Genomic DNA, 20,896 nt, shown 5'->3' with positions numbered 1-20,896 from the left:
CATCCGGCCCCTAAACCTGCTGGGGTGCAAACCAGGGAGATGGGCACAAAAATGATCTGAGGAATGGAACACCAACCATGTGAGCACAGGCTGAGAGAGCTGGGGCTGTGCAGCTTAGAGAAGACTCCAGGGAGAGCTGAGAGTGGCTTGTCAGTGTCTAAAGGGACTGTAAGAAAGAAGGGAACAGGCTCTTGAGCAGGGTCTGTCACGATGGGAGAAGAGGAAATGGCTTAAAACTAAAAAGGAGATATTGGATATAGGGAAGTTTCTAGGAGTGCAGTGAGGCACTGGCACAGGCTGCCCAGAGGGGTGGTGGTGCCCCATTCCTGCAGCCACCCAAGGTGAGAATGGGGGGTTCTGAGCACTGATGGAGCTGTGTCAGGTGTCCCTGCTGAGTAGGGGGGTTGTGCCATGGGGTCTTAAAGTGCCCGACTCTATGGTTCTTTTCTGTGTTTCCAAGGCTGCCTCAGCCGCGGTTACGCCCGGCTCCATCTCTCCAGAACGGGGCGGCCTCCCGCAGCCTCTGCCCGCTCAGCCTCCTGTTCCTTCTAGGTCGCCATGGCGACCGCCCGTCCGCTGACGTCACCGCGCGCCAACGTCACTCGCCATATGACGCCACTTCCGGGTTCCGCCCGGCCTCCCGCTGCTCCCCGCCTTTCCAGCCGTGCTCCGCGCCCCGCACTACATTTCCCAGCATGCTTTTCGCGCGGCCGCCGCTTGGCGGAGCGACGCTGAGCCGCGGGGTACGCCGGGAGGTGTATGCGTCACAGGGTCGGCCGCGGTGGGGCGGAGAGCCGGGGCGGGGTGCGGGCCCGAGCGAGCGGCCGGTGGCAGCGGAGCGGTCCGGGCGTCGCGGGGCTCTTCGGACCGGCGGGCGGACAGAGGGCCGGGCCGCCCGAGGGGCACGCAGCGACGGGAACGAAGCGAGGGGAGCGCCTCAAGCGCTCTGCAGCCGCCATCGCCTCGTAGCGCGGCCCGGCAAGGCGCAGCCATGTCGGGGCTCCTGGGGAAGCTGTTCGGGGCCGGCGCCGGCGGGAAGGGCGCGGGAAAGGGCCCGTCTCCTCAGGAGGCCATCCAGCGGCTGCGGGATACGGAGGAGATGCTGAGCAAGAAGCAGGAGTTCCTGGAGAAGAAGATCGAGCAGGAGCTGATGTTGGCACGCAAACACGGCACCAAGAACAAGCGCGGTGAGGGCGGGGTGCGGGGCTGCGGGCGGAGTCTCAGCTCTCGTCCTGCGTTGAGCCGCGGGACGGCCGTGCTGGGTGGGAGGGAGAACTTCTCGGAAGGAGCAGCGATGCGGTGGCGCGGCTGCCTGGGGTGGGGCAGCCACCGTCCGCGGAGGTGTTGAGAACCGTGAGGATTTGGCAGTGAGGGTCGGTGGGTTGGGAAGGGTTTGGCTCGGTGATCGTTTTCCAGCCTTAATAGTTCTGTTCTGTGAGTCTGTGTGGTTGCCCGCGCCGCTACTCTCCTGTTGCACGGCCGTGGTGAACGCACCGCGTTCCGGGAGGCTGGTTGGGGTTGCGGTGTTGGCGTTGCCCTTTTGGGCGGTGTCAGAGCAGGAGGACGGAAGGCAGCAGCGATGTGATGCAGCAGGGCTGGGTCAGTGCGTGGCCGAACCTCCAGCCGGGCCACCCAACAGGTTCTTCCTGGAGCTCCTTCCTGTTGTTCGGCCGGCGGCTGAGCCTCCTCTGCAGCTCCAGGGCTTCTCGGTGGTGGCACAGTGGAGCAGGGCTGGCTCCGGCTCCTCTGCTCCCAGGGTTGGTCCTTCTGGGGAGTTCTGTGAACTCCACCGCCAGTTCCTCCATCCAATTGTAATGCATTGCAACGGGTGTAATAAGACAGTTTCTTGTGGTGTTAGTTTGGTAGTGAGCTGGAAAGAACAACTAAAACATGCATCCTTTGTAGTCATCTGCAGTTTCTGTATCCTCTTTCAGTGATCCCATGTAACTCATATTTTCTCTATGTCTCGTTGCTTGCTGAGGTCCTCACCCTGTAGCACCGTAGGTTATCTGTCCCCACGGCTCTGCTCGTGCCCTGTTTTGTGCTGGAGGCACGGGAAGACAAGCTGCCCATTGAGTGCAGGATTCTGGGTCAGGTGAATCGAGGTCTCGAGTGGAACAGGATCCTGATGAGTAATTAAGGAGCTATGAAATTGAGAAGGGCTGGGGGTGGTGGTCTGGTGGAAAGTAAAATCCATTTTATTTTTTTAAATTTTTTATTTTCCCAGAGGCTTTCTGGGCAACTTTATGCTTGGGCTGCTGGGAAGGGCAGCTGGTATCTGCTGGAGCAGCAGGGTGTTCATCAACAGAATAGCACATGTTATGGTGCTGTGTTTATTTTTTTATATAGTTATGTAGGCTTGTCCCTCTCTGACAGAAATTGTCATTTGGTTGTTTAACAACAAAGTTATAAATTAGAGGGAAAATTAAAAAAAAAAAAACTGCTTTTTTTTGGTGTGTGAAATCTGTCTTTTTAATTGAGATATTTTGATACAGTTGAAATATACTAAGCAAAACCACTTGAAAGCTAACTTATTAATGAATCCATTGGGTCAACTTTTAGAAGTTGCAGTTCTGGAACTTCATACGTTCTTTTCCTTCTGGTTGTTGCCCATGCACCAAGCACGTGTGGGTTTTAACGGCTTATGAACTTCTGCATGTTCTTTTTGTCATCTGCATTTATGATACATAGGCTGTGCGGCCAGACAGCTGCTTAGGAAATTCTGAAGTTCAAGTGAGTAACTAACTGGTGTGAGCACCCTGAGTGTGCCCTGTCCCTTGGCACGGTGGGCTTTCACTTTGTATTGGACTGTTTTTATCTGGCTGCGTAGCTGTGGCAGCTCAGCACTTGCTGAGCAGTCCTTAAGGGCTTCAGGATTGGTGTTGGGTTGGACTCGATGATCTCTGGAGGTCCCTTCCAACCCCTACAATTCTGTGATTCTGTGTTTTAACAGGCAGCAGTTTTTGCCTTCACTCTGCTAATTGTCATTAGGCCACAGTACCCAGCAGCTCCTGGGATTGGAGAAGGCAGCGCTGGGCAGCTCAGCCTTTCAGCAGCAAGCTGTGGAGAGCAGAGCTTACAGCTCCAGTGTGCTCATCTCATCTCTGTGGGCCGAGGGGATGGTGCTAGTGAATGCTGAGCTGTTTGGGAGGGAGCTGGGCTGTGCTTGTGCTTTATCTCCTGTAAACAGTCAATCTGTTCTTTTGGAAACTGTGAGTTTGGGTGTTTACTTTATTTTCTTCACATACTTTTCAGTACTTTTGCTGTTGCTTATGAGTGAAGGATGTAATTCATGCAGTGAATTGAATCACCAGCAGTAGCATGGCTTGGTTTGGGTCTCTTACAAGATGTAAATCTGTGCTGGAAGTAAGTCCTGCGTGAACACAGGAAGTGCGGCTGTGAGCGCAGTGGTCGGGTCAGGCTCTCTGACTTCCCAGAACAAAGCAAACTGCTGACTCTGTCTGAGGGATGTGAAGTTCTGGCACTCCGTGTTTGGTTTCAGGATAGCTCAGGGTTATCTTAATCACTGCTTTTCCAGTTTTACTCCTTTCCTTGTGGCTGGCACCTACAGGGCTAGCTCACAAAACCGGGCTGCCAGGGAAACGGCACCTATAAGTGAAAGCAATGGCTTAGGTCTGGATCTCTGATATCTTTGGTGTAACACTTCAGAATCTGTTCATTGTCTCTTCTAGTTACGTTTCAGTGTGAACATTCCAGCAGGATGGGAATCCTGTGCTCAACCCACTTGGGTGCAGAGTAACTCAGTGCTGTTGTGTTCCTGCCTATCAGAAACAGTGGGATGAGCAGAAAGCAAATACCAGGCTAACATGCAGGAGATGGATGCCTGATGGATTTCCTATCTGCTCTGATTTCTGTTGTTTTCTTTTACTCTAAGATGAAAGTTTATTTCCTTCACAGTAAAAGAACAAATTGCTGTTTAGTTGGGATTTTTTGGGGGGTTTTTTTTTGGCACTGGTGACTGAGTGCAAAACGAATTCAAGAGCACAGTTAAATTCATGCTGTGTAATTCAGGCTTTTCCTGGAAAGAGGACACTCCTGTTTCCCATCCCACACCAGAAATAGGAAAGCAAATACACAAGCTGGGTGTAAGCTGAAGCCAGAAGTCCAGGTTTTCTGCCCACCTCTGTCTTTGGGCAGGTCTTGGTGCTGCCAGGTGAGTGGTTAGCAGGAACACAAACTCTTTGCCACCCTCCTCCATGCGCTGTCCCCAAAGGCTGCCCCAGGGGGCCAGGGCTCCTTTGTGCTGATGTTGGCACTAGTTGGGCACTGCGTGGGTTGGGTTGGGTGCTGCTTCAGGCAAAAGCTCACCCTTAAAAGAGAAATAAAACCAGTTTTCTGCTCTTGTCCACAGCAGTGCTGGAGCTGAGGCCGGCAGGAGGGGGTGGTGCTGCCTGCTGGTGGCCAGCAGGCGCTGTGCTGCAGTCTGGGTCTCCCAGCAAGGGGCCAGCTGGTTGTGAATTAAAAAATGGAAGTGTGGCTGCATGATGGCATGGAGGCCTTTGTGTGGGTGTTTAAGTGGTTTGAGTTACTGTGGTTGTCTGGAATTCAAGGAAAAGAAAGCTGTGCCCTCTGACCTGGGTGTGGGCGGAGGCTGCAGAGCCTCATGATCCTGTCTGTAAGGACCTGACTGCAAACCTGGTTTTGTTTTCAGAAATCCCAAGATGCTGACATAAAGGTAGCAGCAGCCCTGTAGCAAACCCTATCCAGCCCTTGTCACACTGCAGCCCCTGCTGTGCCCCTGCATTCAGTCACAGGCTGCATTAAAATGCATCCTCCCCTTCCAGGTGCTTGCCTGCAGCCCCAGTGCCAAGGTGAGCACTGATGGAAGCCAAGCGCAAGGCAGAGTCCTTTGTCTTGCTCTGAGATTAATGAGTTGAGTGCTAAAACACCTGGCTCTGGAAAATGGTGCTAATTACTCTTTTTAGAAAACTTTAACAAGTTGCACGCAAATGTAAGCAAAAAGCCTGTAGTTCTGCCAGGTGCGTTTTGATAACCGTGTTTGGCTGCAATACATCCGTCCTGTATTCCTTTTCTGCTTCATGCTCTGTCAGAGAGAGCACCTGGTATGTCTGCAGCCACCCAGCTTGTTTTAATTGCTTTTTGTATCCCATTACATTAGATGCTGGACTCTAGTACCTGATGAAACCTCAGCTAAAGCCTGTGTAAGGGCTCCCAGTGCAGTTTACAACTGCAATTTGCAGCTCATGCAAAGTGCTGATTTGGTTTAAACCTCCTTTAGTTCCTCAGACTGTTCAGCTGACTGCCTGCTTGTTTCTGGCTGGCAGAATGCATTCAGAGCTGTGTTCCTGAGCTTCACGCTTGTTTCCCTCCGGTCTCCTTGCCAAGCCCTCCCAGCCCTTCAGCCACCTGCGTGCCCCTCTCCAGCTGGTTCCCCTCCAGCAGCACTTGCTGGTCAGGGGAATCTCCCTGCTGCTGGAATGCCAACTGGGTTTTGCATTTGACTGTGGATGCCCCGTCCATCCCTGGAGATGTTGAAGGCCAGGTTGGATGGGGCCCTGGGCAGCCTGGTCTGATGTTAAATATGGAGGTTGGTGGCCCTGCGTGTGGCAGGGGGTTGGAGCTTCATGATCCTTGAGGTCCCTGCCAACCCTGGCCATTCTGTGATTGCAGGATGTGGAACTTGCTCTGACATGCCTACAGCAGTCCTCTACAGGAAGACACACGGTCTGTCTACGATGCTTCCCAGCATACAGGGCACTGTGATGTTCTCGACTTTAGCAGGACCTTGTAAGCAAAAGGGATCACTGCTTCTTCTAGAGAAATTACAGTCCTTTCAGTCCTGAAGTAATAGTAAAGTGGCTGTGTTTCATTGGTGAGCAGGACGTTAACTTAAAATACAGAAGGGAGTGGCAGCCTCACATTAGAAGTCTGTAGCCCCAGTGCTGGTTGGGACAAGGGTTTTTGCTTGCTTAGGTTGTTCTGTAGTTCTCCTTGCCATTCATGCTAGACCTGAATGAGAAGAGTTTCAGCCCCAATGAGCTTTTGTAGGGCTTGTGCACTGTGCTGGCTGTCCTGTAGAAATGAGTGGTGCCCCATGCAGGAGAGCTGCCCTGTGAGGCACACAGCAGGTGAGGAGGTAGTGCTGTTGCAGACTGTCCTGGCAGAGCATGGCTTTACAGATAGGTGAAGGCTTGACTCAGGAGTGCTGAGCTGCTCACAGCGATGTGGCTGCATCCCATATGAGGAACCTGGGGCACTGTGACCTTGCTATTGGGAAGTGAAGCACCCACATTAACCTCCCACTGGGAAATGCAGCAGGCAGGTGGAGGTGACCATTGGTGAAGCTCTGTGCCTGGCTGGGACAGAGGCAACGACGGTTCTGCCCATAACACCCTTGTACTTGGAAATCCAGTTGCGAGGAGCCTGCTGTGGCTTCCTGCATGTTCATCATTTAAATGAAGCCTTTCCAGTACTCATTTTATAGGGCTTATATAACTATGGCCTAATTATTCTGGCAGTTGTTGCTTTGCCTTTTAACTCTCAGCTGGTTGGCAGTCAGCTGTGGCATATTGGATTGGGGTTGTCCAAATAAGCAGAGTTCCTCACGCTGGAACTTATGTATTTATCCTTGTGTGCAGCAAACAAGGGCTGAACTCAGAACCCAATTTCACAGCTGCTGCTGCCTTCATGCTGAGTTATTGCACCAGTCTGTGCTCCTGCAGTGACCCATTGCCATGGATTGGAAGAAGAGCTCTGGGGAGGCCTTTAAGTGGCCATCCAGTACCTAAAGGGGCCATGCAGGAAAGGTGGAGAGGGTCCTTTATCAAGGGGTATAGGGATTGGACAAGGAGAAATGGCTGTGAACTAAGGGAGGGGGAGATTTGGGTAAGAAGGAAATTCTTCATTATACATGTGGAAAAACTGCTGGCATATACTTTAGGAAAACCAACTTCCAACTCTTGAGGGATTTAGTCATCAAAATCCCCTGGGAATGTTGTCCTCAAGGATGCGGGAGCTGGCAGATTTTTAGGGAAGCACAAGAGCTCTCCATCCTCAGGAGAAGGAAGTCAGGAAAGGAAGGCAAGAGACTGGCATGGCTGAACTGGGACCTGCTGGTTGAACTGGAGAGCGAGAGAAAAATCAACAGGCAGTGGGAGTAGGAACAGATAACCTGGAGAAGTGCAGGGATGCTGCTGGGATGTGTAGGGATGGGGTCTAGAAGGCCAGGGTCCAGCTGGAACTGGACTTAGCAAGGGTGCAAAGAAGTGTGAGAAAGGCTTCTGTAGGTACAGTCAGAACAGGAAAGTCCAGGAGGATGTGGCCTCCTGCCTCCAGTGAGCAATACAGGCAGGTACTAACAATGGACAAGGAGAAGGCTGAGGTATTTAACCACTTTTTTTTACCTCATCTTCACTAGAGACTGCTCTGCCCAAAGCCCTCAGCTGGGTGGCTTGGAAGGTAGGAGCTGAGGGAGCAGTGCCTCTCCCACCGTAAGTGAAGATTGGTTTTGTGACTGCCTGAGGAACCTGAACATCCGTAAGTCTATGGGTTCTGATGAGATGCATCCTGGAGTCATGAGGGAATTGGCTGATGCAGCCAAAGCCACTCTTGATATTTGAAAAGTCCTGGCAGTCAGGTGAAGTGAATGGGGGAAAAAAAAAAAAAAAAAAAAAGGTGATGTTGCACTAATTTTTAAGAAGGGTAGAAAGTTTGACCCAGGGAACTTAGGGACCTGTCAGCCTCAGCTCTGTGCTGGGGAGGATCGTGGAGCAGAGCCTCCTGGAAGCTGTGTGTACATGGAGTACATGGCTGCAGCAAGAGCAGGTTCTGCCTGACCAATCTTATTGCTTTTTATGATGGCATAACTGTGTCAGTGGATGAGGGAAGAGCCGCTGATGTCACCTGTTTGGATTTCAGTAAGGCCTTTGACACAGTCCCACACAACATCCTTCTCTCCAAGTTGGAAATACCTGGATTTGGTGGGTGCACTGTTAGATGATAAGGAAGTGGCTGTAGCCAGAGAGTGGCGGTCGGTGGCTTCATGTCTGCATGGAGATCAGTGACAAGTGGTGTCCCTCAGGGGTCCTGGGCCCAGTGCTCCAATTGACAGTGGGATTGAGTGCACCCTTCCCACACAGACAGTTCTGTGATGCTGGAGGTGCCCCATCCATGGAGGTGCCCAGGGCCAGGTTGGATGGGGCTTTGGGCATCCTCACCTGGCGAACAGAGTGTGCTTAAAGGTCCCTGCAACTCAGTCTGTTCTGTGACTCCATGACTTGGGAGGGCTGCAGTAATGATCTGTGTTGCTAACCCTGGCTTCTGGAGCTGATCGCTGCTTTGTCTTCAGAATGTAATTAAGTTCTGGCCTCTGGAGGTGTACTGCAGCACTGCCAGTTAAGTGTTTACAGGCTGAGGCATTGTAGAAAGTATGGTTCAGCTTATTTGCTTTATACTTTTGGGTTTCCAAAGGCTTGTGGTTTTTAACTTTTTCCTCTTTCAGCCATATTAGCGTTGGAATCTGATTTCTCATGGGGGGAAAAAAAGAAAGTTTTCACATTTCAAAACAGCATAACTTCACCAGATGAGATGCTAGCAGGAATGCCAGATATTAAGACAGGCTCAGTAAAATCTGGCAGCACTGTAATAATAACTGCACAAAGCTGGGAAATGAATGAGATTGCCCTGTTGGTAACGTGCTTCATTCCTCAGGAAGAGCAGGTCTCTAAGTGGGCTGCTTGGGGACAGCATCTCCTGAGTTCATTTGCAGAAATATTGTTTAAACACAGATGATTTTTTTCTGTCAGAAAAGATCATTCCTAGATGTTAAGAAGGTTCTGAGATGCTTAAGAGCAGCTTCTGTTCACAGAGTAACAGAACCACGCGGGTTGGAAGGGACCTCAAGAGAGCATCGAGTCCAATCCCTGCTAAAGCAGTTCCCTACAATAGGTCTCACAGGTTGGTGTCCAGCTGGGTCTTGAGTATCTCCATAGACAGAGACTCCCCAGCCTCTCTGGACAGCTGCAGTGCTTCATCACCCTGAAGAGCTGGAAAAGGTAAAGCTGCACCTCTCCCTGATGCATTTTTTGGCAGAGGGATTCAGAGGAAGAGGATGGGTTTCTCCCTGGAATTCCCTCTAACAAAGCATCCTTCAGCAGGTGCAGAATGAAGAAGAAAAGCCACGAAGATGTTGGTAGGCCGTGAGAATCCTAAAGGGCCCTTCAGGAAGCGTGCTTTATTTCATCCAAAAACCTTCGATGTTTGTTGAACTTTGAATAATCTCTTCTTTGAGTGTGTATAAATATCAAATTGGGATGTGAAAAAGATGCAGGTTATTAACGGCAGCATTTCTGGGGCAGGTTGAAAGAGTGGGGGAGAATAACTTACTCCGGAGGCATTAGGGGGAAAGAAGACATAACTGTCCTGGAGCTTATCTTCGTGTGGGTTGTTGATCAGAGCAGTGTTGTCTTAGCATTCAAGGGGCAAGGGAACCACGTTCTGTTTGCTGCAGAGGAGGAGGTGAGTCGCTGCCAGGTCTGGGCTCCAGAGTGTGGTATATTTCACTCTGTAATGCCAAACCTGAGCGTGTTAGGCACTGTCTCAGGAACATATGACACTGCAGTCATGGGTTCTGACCTTTGGAAATGCACTTTCAACACTGGTGACTCACAGGCAATAAGGAAGTGTGGTGGGGCTGCTGGGACGTGGGGACAGCAGTGCCACCATGCAGCCAGGTGTGTGCTGGTGGCAGAGGGCTGTGAGCAGTGCTGGTGGCTGCGCTGTGTGGGAGTCACACAGTTCAGAGCATGCATTGCTGTCACACACAGATGCTTTTTCCTTTGTTGTTTTTTTCCCCCCCTTGCTTAGTTGTAGATTTGTAAACCAGGGATCCTTATCGTTTGGTTTAATCTCCAGCAGAATGGACTGAATGTTCTTGCAATACTTTCTTCAGAAGGAGGTTGTAATCTTGTTGTTTTAAATACAGAGAGGATGGAAACTTTTCATTCTCTGCCTGGATTTAGATACTTTATGAAAGTAGTTTTAAGCAGGCACTTAATCTCTGAGCTGGAAAAAACTGAAAAAAGCTGCCTGCCTTTTGAGGAGAGGGTTTGGGAGCTCTGTTAATGCTTAGCAGACAGGCACAGAAGGATGAGTGGAGAGGAAAGGCTGAGCTTGGGTAAAATGCTCCTGCAAAGAGAGGGATGGAGGCTGCTGGCAGCTCTGTGAATGCTGTGGGAGATGTTTACCCCATTACCAGGGACTGGATGTGATAATGGCTGCAGACTTCCAGCATAAAGTAACTTTAGGCCTGGATTTATCCTCCAGACATCACAGGTCTCAGGGGGTGGCCCTGAGAGGAAAAGCAATCATGCTTTGCCCTCTGTTAGCCATGGAGGCGGCATGGATTTATATTGAGCCACGCTTCACTGCTTCCTTCTCCCATCCACTGTCACACCACAAAGCTTAAAATCCTGGCTATCTTCTTGGACCTCTGACACTTGGGGCTGTGCAGTCACCTCGGCTAAGGAGGCAGCTCAGGAACGAATGGGCAGCCAGTTAGCCATGTGTACTGGCTCACTGGGCATGCTTGTTTCTTCCTCTGCAATCCCTTGTGCAAGGTCTGCTTGGGAGCATTGCCCAAAGCCTTCATGTTTCTCCTCTTGTAGAGGAATCTTACTGGTGTGCTGGGCAAGCCCTGTGAAAGTCAGGAAAGCACCAAGACAGAATTCCCAGGCAGAAGTGTGCAAGGTGAGGATGCATTCCAGCTGTAACATCTGGAGCAGTGGTTCTGGAAATACCCCAAAACGTTTTGGAAATGTCCAGGAAAGATCTGACCTCTGGTACCTACACAGAGGATTCTGAGCTGGCGGCTTCTGTCAGCCCCGGTGGTCTGAGCCCTCCCTGGGTACATGCAGCAGGTTTGAAGAGTCCAGGTGCAGCTGGTGCCTTGCTGCTGGGTTAGGTTTGAACCAACGAGAGCATTCAGCTAGGCAGTAGCGTTCTGGGGAGCAAACTCCAGCACGGGTGTATTTATTCAAGGTTAAACTTGGAGGTAGGGAAAAACTGTGTGAGACTGTGGCAGGATCTGTCTCTATTGGATTTCTACCTGCCTTTCTGTCTGTAGCACTGGGGGTTTTGCTTGAAGTTAGCTTCTTGGAGTTCTCTGGGGATACTGGCAGTGTCTGCTCGTTCTCAAGAGCTGCAAAGCTACGGCAAGCAAGGAGCAAATTGCTTCTTATGCTTAGCAGAGCCTCTAGTTTATCCAATTTCAAGGACAGCAAGGGTGGTGATTAGGTTTTCTGCTGAGGCAGGTGCCAGAAGATGGAATCACATTTTCAGAAGCAGCAAAATTAATGATGTATCTCTTGTTCCCGGTCAGGTGTGCAGTGCAACGTGTGGGATGGTGACCCAGCGTTGGGCAGTGAGCAGGCATTTCATGTGCACGTGTGAGAGGAGTTCCTGGGCTCACAGCTGCCTCTGTGAAAGCGTGGCTTAATTTCAGCACAGCTCCCAAATGCTTTCCCCCTGCTGGAGGAACCGGTCTGCCTGCCTTCCCCAAACACAGACTTGTTTCTGCTACCACAGCCTGTGGTTGCACGTAGGTGGAAAAGTGTCTCGAGTTCATTGTTTTTTCTATATATCAATCTATACTTTTCTACTCTTGCTACTTAAAAGCATTAGTTGAATAAGATTGCTGAGGGCATAAATATCCCTTTAACTGCTTGCCCAGTGCATGAACCAGCAGTACTAATTTGCAGCAGGGTTGGTGGTGTTTAATGAAATCACTGACACATTCAGTCAGATGTTTCTCACTGAATGCAGTGCCGTGTGGCAAAAATTGTATCTTTATTCTCCTGCTACCTTCTGATCACTGTGAGTGTTTTCTCGTACTGAAGTGCTGCATGCATCTATATTTTGGGGCAGGTTTTAGACTGATGACAGCTCTGTTAACAGTTCTTCATGTCCAGGTTGAAATATCTTTAACAATTGCATGAAGTTCTTCTAGACTCTCTGCAGTTTCAGAGAAGAAAGTGAAACTATTTGGCAGACTGTGGTGTTTTGTCAGGCAGTAAGTCTGGGTGAGGCAGCTGGAACATGGGCATTTCCCCTTCTCACTTGAGAACATTGATTACTCAGGGGGAGAAGTGGCTGAACGCCGTGACACCGGCTCCTCATCAGCTGTACACAAACTGATATTCTAGGGCTGTGAAAATGAAGGGAGAAATGCCTTTTAATATATCAAGAAGTCTGAGTTTATAAGAAGGCTGTAATATTAAACTTACTTTTGGACATGTTTCTAGATTGAAGTAATGGAAGCAGCCAGTCTGGCTGGATAGCAGTTTGCTCTCTGATCACTTTGATCCTCCTCGGTGCAGGTTGGGTCTGAAGTCCCATCCACAGCTACCTTTCCTGTGATGATCGAATATTTTTGCTATGGTGGGGTTTGCTTTGATTCGTTAAGTGAAGATTATCTTAAGCATTGATCTTCTGGTTTTTTTAATAGTGAATTCAAAGTCTACTAACTGGCTTTGCTTCTCTCATCTGCTTAGCTCATCTATTTAGCAGGTGGAGAGGGTGAGCTGTCGGTTGTGGGTCAGCAGTTGCTGTCTCTTCCTCGTGTACAACCTGCGAGAGGTTTAAAGAGAATAAAAAGACAAGCAAAATCTCTCCCCTTCTAGAGCAGCAGTGATTTGAAGTAGTACTGCTGTTTTTTCTATACAAAGAGGAATAATTCAAGAACAAGTTTACGTGCCCAAAGCCTTGCTGTTTTTAGGAGAAGAAATACCCAGTGCTAAGCCTTACTCAGTGCAAAGGCATGTGTTCTCCTAAGAAATACACAGCACAGAAAGTGAGGGAAATGACTCTCAGTCCATATTTCTTTCTGAATATATCGGGCACTTCACAGAAGCTGCTGCGAGGTGCTGCTCCAGTGATCCTGTAACCTTACACAGCTTTTTTGTTTGTTTGGTTTTATTCTAAGGTAAGGAAGTTGGCACGCATGGAAAACCCAGGTCAGCTCCTGCCAGTAAAATGTGCTGCCAGGCTGTCTGGCAGCTGGCTGAGGGTGGGAGTGCAGTGAGCCTGCCTGGGGCAATGCTCAGAGCAGAATCAATGGTGGTGGGTCCTGCAGGAGCAGTTCCATGGCCATTATGGGTGTGAAATTACAGCGCCTGCTGATGTCACTGCTACCTTGGAAGTAGTAAAGGTGTAATTAAAGGTGCCTCCTGTTCCATGACTGCTAAACACAACAGCTGTCCTCAGGAAGAGCAGAGATGGGCTGTATTACACTCGGACTTCAGAGGCACACCCATTCCTTGCTCACGTGTGAAATACTGCAATGTTGGAAGATGCATCAGTGGCCAGCTGCCTCTCCTTCAGATTTATTTCAAGTTCTGGAAATTGATTTTGTGGATAGAAAAGATTTAATGCAGCTTCTTTCAGAATAAGCTTTCATTGCTCTGACTTTATTGAAAATGTAATAAAAATGTGTAACTTGGGCAGTATGGTGGAATTCAGTGGGTATTTATGCAGATGGTAAAGACTGCTTTGCAAGGTAAAGGCAGCAGAACCACTGTCTGTTTTCAATCAAATCTTAAATAGGAGAGCAGAGGGGACCCATCAGGTACCACTGCCCTGTGAAGCGTGACAGCAGCATGTACGTTTGCAGCCCACTGTTTGCAATGGCAAAGGCTGTTCCTGGTGTGTTTCCAGTAGAGTTTGGAGGCTCTCCTCCTTGCATGGGCTGTTTTGTAAGGCTGTACAGCTCTCCTGCTGGCCCCAGGGGTGCCCTTGCTCTGGAATTTGCTTCAGAACTCTGTGCTGGGGGTGATGTGTTCTTCCTGAAACCTGAGAATGGAGAAATCAGCCCTAGGAGGGAGTTGGGAACCAACTGAACTGTGACAAGCTTGAAAACAAATATGACCTAAAATAATAATAACAATAATAATAATCACCTTAATAAGATCTTCTTGCTTCAGATACAAACTTTACATTGAGATAATAAAGCAAGGGGACAGATGGTAATAGATTGCGGGAAATTGTGATTGTCTCAATTGAGCCACTAAGTACTTTGTTGTCTGTTCCTTGGTGCTTTTTAGTTGCAGGAAACATCAGTCTGTTCTGAAAGCTTTTCTTCACTGCAGAAGCCCATGTTTTACTTCGATGCTCATTGCTCTGCACTGGATATCCATCCCAATGTGCCCAGGCACAGAAGCACTGTGCATATCCTGCATCTCTTGCTGGTCTGTGCTCCCTTCAGGCAGCTGAAATATAAATGATACTGACAGCTTTTTCTTTGTAAGATAACTTTACCTATCCTTAATTAAACAATGAGGGCTAAGCTGACCAGACCAAATGTACCAGAAATTCGTGACTGCTCTTCACTCTGTGCTTGGCATCCAGCTGGAATGTTCCACATGATATCTGTGTTGTGTCTAATTCTGAAGAGAGAATGCTGGCCTTTGTGTGACATGAAAATTCAGTCTTGTTCCTGCTTGTGCCAGATGAAAGCTGCTGGGGCTGTGAAGTTGGCCCCAGAACAGAGGGGGGTTTACCTCATTGGGGTGGGGGGCACTGAAGTGCCTTAGGTTTGGCATTGGGCTTGTGCTGGAGAAGCTGGGGGGACCTTTGTCCTTCTGTTCACATCTGCTAAATCAGCCCTTGGGCCTCGCAGGGTGCTTGGCAACTTCAGCCTTAGCTGCACAAAGTGGCTCTCTGTTCAGTATTGCTATTCCAGTACATTGGAGGAATTAGAAATTAATCATGGCTGCTTAGAGGACTGAAGGGATGAGTTCCTCTTCACGATGCTGGGATGTTATCTTGAGGGCTTCTCAAGATGGCATCTGACAACACACGAGGTGTCTGCCAGCTTTGCCTACAGACTTAATCCTCTTTTAGGAGCTGAGGTATTTTGCTGCTGTTGCAGTGGTATGCTCACCATGTCACAGCTGTTGTTGCTTTAAAAGAGGATACAGGGGAGTTGCCTGCTGGCAGGATTTCATTTCCTCCTCCTTGCTTCCCCAGCCCTCCAAAATCTGCTAGGGAATCACAACAGGGACAGGGAGGGATTTGGAAGGGCACTGTGAAGATATGAAGCTTGTGTTGCCACCGCTCCTCATGCGTGGCGCTGGTCTGGAGCTCAGGGAGCGCTGGGACACCAACCTCAGCCATAGGTTTTGGGTTGGGGTGCTGCTGTGTGGGGCTGGAAGTTGGACTTAGTGACCCTTGTGGGTCCCATCCAGCTTGGGGTACTCTGTGATTCCATGCCTGTAAGTTGAGCATTTAAACAAGATGGACATGTTATGTGGCCAAGCCTATCACACAGTGGGCAAGAAGTCTGTTTGTGTCAGAAGCAGAAGTGCCATGGAGGAAGTTGTAGTGGTATGCTTCACTTGATGTTGCACTTGGTTGTTGCTCATCAGACAGTGGTGCTCCATGCTTGGTAACGCTTTGCCCACAGTGCTGCTCCTACTGAACCTTTACCTACTTAAAGGCAGAATTAGTGGTAAATCCAGCTTGCCTGCATTATGTTTCAGAAGGGAGCTTGCACCGGGCTGCAGTGTGGGCAGCATCTTGTAGCGAGAGTAACGTGAAACGTGCACAGTGTTTGTTTACATAGCATCCAGCAGCAGAACAGAGAGCTTTGTCTCACTTCCTGCATGACTGAGTTTCTACTGCCAGCAGCTGCACAGCAGCACCAGAACCTCAACTGACGCTCACTGCACCATACTGGGATGTACAGGGAGGAACAAAGATGTTTCTGAGTGCAGTGCTTGTGTATTGAAGCGTGCTGTTTGCAGCAGCCAGGTCTCTGTGCTGTGGCTTGTTACAGCTGGCTGAGCTGCCAGTCCTTCATTCTCATCTTAACCTACATCCTTCTGGCAGCTGCAGATGGTCAGTGCTTGCTTGGCCACCTTTAAGCAAGTAGGCAACCATAAGACAAACAAACAATACAGTGTGCTGAATGTTGCTGTGTACTGAGTGGCGTTTGGTACAGAACAGTGGTTGGCTGCGTCACAAATCTCACAAATCCTACTTTTCTTTCCTTTGCTCAGCTGCTCTTCAGGCCCTAAAGCGTAAGAAGAGGTACGAGAAGCAGCTTGCCCAGATAGATGGCACGTTGTCCACAATTGAGTTTCAGAGGGAAGCCCTGGAGAATGCCAACACCAACACTGAAGTGCTTAAGAATATGGGCTTTGCTGCTAAGGCTATGAAAGCTGCTCATGACAACATGTAAGTTATTCCTCTCTGTCTCCTTCTGTAAGACCCTTACTTTGACATTTGTTTGATATGCTAAATACCATGTATTTTATAACAAGTAATAGAGCCAGTGTAGTAAAATCTTCTTTTTAAAAGTCTATAACTTAAATACAAATAAAACATGAGGTATATGTGGGTAATTGCCAAGATATGAAGGATGAATGCTTTCTCAATTTGGCATTGTTTCACACAACGTGAAGCCACTCGTAGCACGCATGCAGTCTTTGCCCAGCAGAAGTTTGCCACCAGTTGGGTGTAAAGCAGATAGGAGGGCATGCTACCTATGGATCTGCCTGCAAACAGCAAGTTTCCAGCCTCAAAGCAAGGGTTAAACTTCTTTCTTTGCTGTGGAGTTTGTGTATGTAGCAATAATGAAAGCATTATGGGAATGCTGTACTTCTTCCAAAAGCAAATATTGTAGGCGTAATGTAATAATGCTGGAACAGGGAACAGAGCAAATGATTATTAATATCAAAAATACAAACCAGAACCTTTCCAGATGAGCTCTCTGTGTGTAACTGCTGTGAGCTAAGCTTTTGGGAAGTGAAACAAGAAATTATGCATAACTTTATTGAGACCGGGGATTGAGGTGTAGAGGGATAAAGCTTAGATGTGCATACAAAGTATTTTTTTCAGAAATAACCTTGTAAAATGTCACCGTAGCGTGGCATTATTACAGAAGAAAAAAAAATACAGTCTTAAGCTCTGCTTGGGGAAGTGCCTGATTGACCTCCTCTTTTCTTTGTTTTATAGGGATATCGATAAAGTAGATGAATTAATGCAGGACATTGCGGAGCAGCAAGAGCTGGCAGATGAGATCTCAACAGCCATCTCGAAGCCAGTAGGATTTGGGGAAGAATTTGATGAGGTACACTTTGAATTTTTCCTCTGTTTAAATGAAACCTTTTTTTAAGATCTGCGTGTTACGTGTTTCTAGGAATAGCAGCAGGATTGTAGATCTCTCCTTGCTATTTCTGCCAGTGCATACAGCAGCTGTGAACCTGACTTTATGCTGAGGATGGTCTGGATGGATCAGATAATATTTGGACTTACATATCTTTGCTGTCTCCTCCAAGAGAGGAATATGGGAATTCACATGAAGATTCAGGTTCTTTATCTCCTCAGTTTGTGCCGATCCTTTGCACTTAGGCTATTCTGCAATAATATGGCTGGCTGAATCTGCTTGATAGTAAATATGATCTAAAAGTTTGTTCTCATTTTTTCTTCTCCCTTTATAAAACTAGGATGAACTCTTGGCAGAACTAGAGGAACTAGAACAAGAAGAATTAGACAAAAACTTGCTGGAAATAAGTGGTCCTGAAACAGTACCACTACCAAATGTGCCCTCAATATCAATACCATCAAAGCCAGGTAAGTGTGGATCAGAAACATCTGGGGTTCTTACAGTGCACCCTCCATTAATTTCCAATTCCCCTGATTAGAGAATTCTAGCTGCAGGCAGCACAGACATGTCACATGAAATGGCTTTGTGAGTTCCAAGTTACACCTAGTGCCACTTATCCAAGGAGCTAACCTGCCTTTCATAAGAACTGTGAAAGCTAATAACTATCACAGGAACAATTATTGTCTGTTGCAGCACTTACAGTTTAACTTTGGTGGGAATGATGCTCAAGGTAGAGTGGAGATGAGGAAGAAGGAAGCCAGCAGCACCTCCTGCTGGTTGCTGCTGATGCATCAGGGAAGTCATCCTGACCTGCAGCCTGTGGGTATAAAAGAAAGGCAGTTGAGTTGCGAGCTCATTAGCTCTTGGAATTTGCTTTAGATACCCACACTGAACCATACTTCCTTGGTACTGCTTTATTTAAATTTGATACCTGTTCTTCTGGCTCTTAGAAGGACTTAACCTGTTTATCCTCAGTCCCCTGTTTGGGGTCCACTGTTTTCTCCTTAGTCTGTGGTTTGCACGTGCTCAAGCCAGGCAGTAGCAGGCTTGTAGTCATGCCAGTTTTACAGCACCTGTATCCAGCAAAAACCAGTGTAATGATGTAACATGAAGAGTGGCCAAGAAGTGTTAGCATTTACACAGACAGTTCAAAGCTGCTTTTCTAGCAGCACTAATTGCTTCTGTGAACTAGAAGTGATACCTCATGAAATATAATTGATTTGGAATACTTTTGATGTGCATTAACAGGATGTGAAGTTTTGCTGTCTGTTATGCTGAATTTGTCATAAGGTATTCCAAAGAGGTTGTAGACTTTGCAGCTCTTTTTGTGTGCTTTCTTGGAGGGAAAAGAGGTCCAAAAAGCTTGAGGGTGGGAATGTTCCCAACTGCTTGTCAGTATATCTGTAATTGTCTTGCGGCTTCTGGAACAATTGAAGGCCTGGGAAGCAACATACGATGCCAAACAACAAGGTTCTGCTTCAGGTGGCTTGTTGGGAAGTTTTCTTCTTGTGCGCTGTTTTTCTTTTAGATGTAACTGATATTGCATTGGTTTCTAGTTCTGTTTCGCAAGGCAGAATGGCTGACAAGTGTTGATGAGAGAGCAGCGAGTTGCATGAAGGTATCTTGAATCAGTGCCTTAATCCAAATTGAGATTCAACAGCAGGAGAAATTGTTTTTGGATAAATCTGGGCATTGTCTTTTTAACGTGTAGCTGTTTTCATGAAGTTTGTTATCATTAAAACGTACCAACCTGAAACTAAAGATACCTTTTGCACTGTATTAGGATTGAAAGTACTTTGGGTCATTACTAACCAGACTTCAGTGGCACTGCTTTACCTGACAGCTCAGGTGCATGCTTTGTGCCTGCTGTGGTACAGCTGACTCCATTCCCTCCTTTTTATTCATTGGATGGAAAGTGATCGTGAGCTTTCCTGACTTTCCAGTTCTCAGGAGCTGCCTGGATTTTGAAGTAATCAGTCCAAATGAGAAGGGTGTTTGTTGCCTGCCAGCTGCACTGATGTCTGGAGGGATTCAGGCAAAAGCTGATTCTGTTTAGCTGAGACTGGATAAGCTTAATTTAGAAAAAGGAATTCCAAACTTGTACAAGCAGTAGGTTTTGAGTTTGACTTAAAGCTAACTCCGTTCCCTTTTACATGAATGTGTCATTAAATGACACAAGCTGTTTGGAGCATGAATTATTTCACTCTTTTTTTCCCTTTTAGAAACAGGACAATTCTGAAGCTAGAATACTATCTGAGGAAGAACTTTTCCCCTTCCCCTTTTTTTTTTCCAAAGAAGTTGCTGTAGCAATTCTGGGTTGAAATGTTTTGCTTTTTGTTAATGCTCCTCATTCCAGAAATTGGACTTAACTGTACTAGAACAAACAACATTGTTTGCTCCCCTGGAGCAAACTGCAGGGCAACGTGTGCAGGCTGCTGCTTCACATCTGCACGTGTGATCATGGCAAGAGGGGATGCAGCACCTGGCTTGTTAGCTCCTCAGCCCCTGAAAGAGCATAACGGACACAAGAGTTGGAAGTCTCCCACTTCTGCACTTAGCTATACCAGAACCCAGTTCCCTCTGTGTGTTGTTGCAGTTTGAGGACTTACTGATGCAGTAAGGAATTTATTTGTGAGACTGGAGACAAGCTGCTGTGAGAAACTGAGTCCTGCTGGGAGGGACTGAAGCTGAAGGCTCAGGGTGTCCTGCTGTAGGTGTGGTGCTTATGGCAAACAGCAGATACACTGGTGTACGCACGCTTTCATTCGTGTTTGCAGTTTTCCTATGAATTTGCTCATTTTAAGTGGTGTCTTCTGAAAATCCACCATGGACTAATCTTTGTGAAGGTACCTTTGGTTCAGCTGAAGAAGGCCTGGTGTAGCGTTTCACACGCCCTCAACTAGCATGTGGTGCCTCCCTTACTGGTTAGGTTGATGGCATGGAGGCTGCTCTTCTGGAGTGGTTGCAGGGTTCTGCCAAGATCCCCATTTGTAACTCACTGATCTTCTTTTAATATTTTGCAGCCAAGAAGAAAGAGGAAGAAGAGGATGATGACATGAAAGAGCTGGAAGCTTGGGCAGGAAACATGTAACCACAGCAGTAATTGGCTGGAAAAAGACTTTGATTACCTGTTCTGGGTGCAAATATATTGTGTTGAGGAGAAAACATAAGTAAAATGTCTTTATCTTTAATTTTAACCTGAAGCAGTGGGAACTGCGTTGCTGTTTTCTGCATAGCGTGGTCTGCACAAAAGAAAGAGAGGGGAGCAGAGGGAATTGCCTGCAGTTTGTACGGTTGAACTTCTGTAAAAAAGGTATTTGCAAAATTAAACGTTCAGCTTTTGGACTGTGCTAATGCCACTGCTGGATCTTTATCTTCAAACCTTGGGCGTATTGAATTGAAATGAGCCGAAAAGCACTCTGTAATTTTAAGTCAGTTTAAGTGTGTTTAGAAGTCTTGTAAGGCATTTAAAAAAAAAAAAAGGAAAAGTGGTAAAGCCACCATCGGCTTCTTATTGTGTTTAGGTGCAGGAATACTTTAGGTTTTTAGTTCTTTGCAAGTTATATTTATATCCCTTGACTGATGTGTGGCCAGCCTTGTGTCTGTCACTGCAACAACGTAGTCTCTGTTCCCATTTTAATTGGTGATCATGATCTGCAATTGACAAATGCTATCTTGGAAGTAGGGAAGGTTTAAATTTCAGTTGTACATTTTTCTACATAGCACTACAATGTTTATTGCTTTTTGTGATAA

At 47.7% G+C, this 20,896-nt stretch overlaps 1 protein-coding gene across 1 annotated transcript; it reads left to right on the top strand.

The window, feature by feature from the left end:
• Positions 1 to 991: 991 nt before the first annotated feature.
• On the top strand, positions 992 to 20,234 carry CHMP4B (charged multivesicular body protein 4B; the record flags this gene model as incomplete). Its single annotated transcript, XM_079543595.1, has 5 exons — positions 992 to 1,187; positions 16,035 to 16,212; positions 16,993 to 17,107; positions 17,484 to 17,610; positions 20,167 to 20,234. 5 exons carry the CDS (start codon positions 992 to 994, stop codon positions 20,232 to 20,234), a joined length of 684 nt encoding a protein of 227 aa, XP_079399721.1.
• Between the last annotated feature and the right edge of the window lie 662 nt (positions 20,235 to 20,896).

Source organism: Tetrao urogallus (genome assembly GCF_951394365.1).
Source record: "Tetrao urogallus genome assembly, chromosome: 16".
Lineage (NCBI taxonomy): Eukaryota > Metazoa > Chordata > Aves > Galliformes > Phasianidae > Tetrao > Tetrao urogallus.
The sequence above is the reverse complement of the archived record's forward strand: the minus strand, read 5'-3'. Positions and strand labels throughout refer to the sequence as shown.